Here is a 3,243-nt window from a genome sequence, read left to right as displayed (position 1 = left end):
TTCCTTTGATCCTGTAAACAAACATTGGTTTTCACGAGACTCACCTGCGCATGCGCAACGCTGAACTCATACGTCATACGATACGCATCGATTCACTACAGAAGGCCTTTGTTCACACCCCGGAGCCGTGTGAGACACTTTTTTTTTATGGATGGGCGATGTTTATTTAAGTTCTTTTGGACTGAAGCAATGCAACACCCGCTGAGTGGCATTAAACAGCTTGAAAGATCAAAGACAATTTTTAATATAACTCTGACTGGATTCGTCTGAAAAAAGAAAGACAAATACACATAGGATGCCTCAGGGGTGAGTAAAACACTGCCTAATTTAAATTTTTTGGTGAACTAACCCTTTAATATAACTTATTTAGCATGTACATTTAATGAACAAATCAGAAATTACTTGGCATTAGCACAGTCATTGCTCATAGAGTCGATGTGTTTACCTTCAGGTATAATCAACCACAACTTAACCATGAGCACCACTTTTCAGCACTATACACAAAATAGAAACTCTAAGTTTCTAACTCTAAGAAACTCTTAACTTAATTAAAAAAAAAAAAAATTGTGTAGACAAAATGGGTCACCAATTAATCACAGTCTTTCTCTTAAAATAATTAGTTTACATTTAAAATCCCTCACAGAGACCATCAAAATATGATTTATGATTCATTACTCATAAATTATATATGTAAACTTTAGATATAAGTTAATAAAGGGTTACATATAGCCTACAACCAAATCTCACAATTTTGAATAAAAATACAAGTCAATCCAGTCCAAAATGTTTATTCCTCAAATACACCAGGTTAAGACCAATTAGTGTACATTTAACAGGAAAGCAATGGCTTGGCTATAACAAGATTGCATCGACCTTTACCTGTTAAACCTTTCAGTTGTTTAAAATGTACAATTCTGTATATGAGCCGTGTCATGAAAACATAATGTGCTCTTAAAACCGGATTTAAAAGTGATTTAAAAGCACTTTGAAGCATGCTAATGATCAGAGGGCTGCATTTAGCTGCTGTCGCCATCCAGGGTGTGCTTGTCAAACAGATACTCTGCCATCCTGTTGTTGCCAGCATCCATCTTGGTAAGGTTGGTGATGTGGTCACCAAGCTTCTTGATGGCCTCAACCTGCTCATCCAAGTAGTGAGTCTCCAGGAAGTCACACAGCTGTTAGACAAGAGATCAGAACAGAATTTAGGAAAATAACATGCAACAACCCAAAATGGATGACAATACTTGACAGAGCCATGTATATGAAGGCTTAGAATAAATTACAGCTTCAACCCCAACTACCCCAAGTTACTTATTATATTACTATGACTTGCACTTTTCTTATTGCTTTTTCAGAGAGGTGTCTTTTTCATGTCTGAAGGTAAATCTTCAGAACTCACATGAGGGTCTCCCTTTTGAGAGGCAACCTTATGCAGGTCCAGCAGAGCCTGGTTGACGTTCTTCTCCAGCTGAAGAGCGCACTGCATAGCAGTCAGTCCATTGTCCCATGCATCACGCTCTGGTTTCTGAAGAGAGATACAATCAGAACAGTGAGCAAAATACACATATGCGTAAGGTCTTTCCATAACAAAAGACTGTTCAAAACACTGTCAACACACCTTGACATTCTGAAGGACGATGCGTCCACCCCTCTTGTTCTGGAACTCCATGAATTTCTCAGCATGCTTGCGCTCCTCCTCACTGTTCTTCTTGAAGAACTTGGCAAATCCAGGAAGGGCGACGTCATCCCGTTTGAAGTAGTGAGCCTGAAAGTAACAAAATCAAGTATCATATTTAAACAAAAAAAGGTAAGGTAAATAAGGATTTGGAATACTTATTAGGATATGACTTTAACAGAGATAGAGAAGGATATAGGATATTAATAAAATACATATATACTACTGGATTAAGTGAAAGGATTTAAATATACAATGCGGATGCTCTATTCTATTCTGGATCTTTAGGAGACCACGGATTTAGTCTGGAGGAGCTGAACACGCAGCGCCAGGTGGAGCCTGGGGAGAAGGAATGGGATGGAGCATCGAATAATTGAATATTTGTGTATATACGTGTGTAAGAATAGGAAAAGCAAAAACAAGGAAGAAATTGATAATAAATAAACCATGACTGCATAACAGCAAAAGTAGGTGGCGATATGCACACAGGATGTAACACGCCAAAAAAACTGAAGAAGAAGAACAAAATGAAGTTTAGAACATAGGGTTGAATATAAATAAACAGGCTATACAATATTTACACATAATAAGTCAAGATATAATGCAGCACTGAGAAATGACCGAGAATAAGATTATTAATGAAAATATGTGATTTGGAAGAGAGATGAACAAAAGAAAGAAACACTTGCCATGGACGTGTATGTGTATCCAGCGTAAAGCTCCAAACTGATCATCTTGTTGATCAAAGCCTCGCAGTCGCGGTCGTAGTTCTGGCGAACCTGAGATGTCTCCATTTCGGCGGGTTCTATAGTTTTATTATAAAAAACGTAAAAAATATGACATTTCGATGAGATCTAAGTTCCGTTCAATCACTGTTGAAGCAAGAACCTCTTTTAGATCTTCTTGAAGCTGTGAGTGAAATGATCATCATCTTATATACGATCAGCGCATAATAATGCTGAGTCAGTGGAACTGAAACCAGCCAGTCAAAGAAGGAGCTGAATAATTAAGTGACGAGACACTCTGCTGTGTCATTTTTGTTGTTGTTCACAATTATTGGCAAACGGAATAAGGACCACATTTTCTGATATGGTTTAAACACTGAACTGGTGGTACCTACTCCAGGGTACTTAATACCAAGGTGCAAGCCCTAAAAGAAATAAATTTTAAGCAATGTGTTATCTAATCTAAAATTAACCAAATGTGCATTTAGCTACATTATTTTTTCAAGATCATATGAGAGATAAATAAATAAATATGATAATAATAAAATATCTATTGTCCTATGTAGGGTCATGCTGGAACAATCAAAAATATAGAGAAATTAAATATTGAACAATTGATCTAGCTAATAATTCATTTGCTTCTACTAGCATTACTAGAATGTCTTTGGAAATGTTACATACATTAGCTAATATAAGAGTTTGAGTCAGTTTAGAGAAAACAAATCAATAAAACTGTGCATTTAATATTTGCAAATTGAGGTGAAATATCTTTGCGCAATATGTCTGGATGTCACCAGTCTGGACTGATCCCAATGATTCCTGTAAAAAAAAAAAAAAAAAATA

The 3,243-nt window shown here is 36.4% G+C and overlaps 1 protein-coding gene and 1 long non-coding RNA gene across 3 annotated transcripts in view; both read right to left on the bottom strand.

The window, feature by feature from the left end:
* Positions 1-772: 772 nt before the first annotated feature.
* On the bottom strand, positions 773-2,639 carry LOC107693507 (ferritin, middle subunit-like). Of its 2 annotated transcripts, none has more exons than XM_016492922.1 (4): positions 2,365-2,639; positions 1,619-1,765; positions 1,427-1,525; positions 773-1,175 (listed from the first exon to the last, which is right to left on the bottom strand). In XM_016492922.1, the coding sequence occupies exons 1-4, from the start codon at positions 2,467-2,469 to the stop codon at positions 1,017-1,019; spliced, it is 510 nt and encodes a 169-aa protein (XP_016348408.1). In that variant the 5' UTR covers positions 2,470-2,639; the 3' UTR covers positions 773-1,016. The 2 variants fall into 2 exon arrangements, with proteins under 2 accessions (XP_016348408.1, XP_016348406.1); XM_016492920.1 differs by having other exon boundaries at positions 1,400-1,525; positions 2,365-2,636.
* A 23-nt stretch (positions 2,640-2,662) lies between these two features.
* The window catches only part of LOC107693509 (uncharacterized), a 9,341-nt gene continuing 8,760 nt past the window's right edge, over positions 2,663-3,243 (bottom strand). Inside the window, exon 3 of the long non-coding RNA XR_001634761.1 lies at positions 2,663-2,673. This is a non-coding gene — a long non-coding RNA (uncharacterized LOC107693509). The remainder of the gene's footprint in view (positions 2,674-3,243) is intronic.

This window comes from Sinocyclocheilus anshuiensis, unplaced genomic scaffold, assembly GCF_001515605.1.
Source record: "Sinocyclocheilus anshuiensis isolate Anshui unplaced genomic scaffold, SAMN03320099.WGS_v1.1 scaffold1694, whole genome shotgun sequence".
NCBI lineage: Eukaryota > Metazoa > Chordata > Actinopteri > Cypriniformes > Cyprinidae > Sinocyclocheilus > Sinocyclocheilus anshuiensis.
The sequence above is the reverse complement of the archived record's forward strand: the minus strand, read 5'-3'. Positions and strand labels throughout refer to the sequence as shown.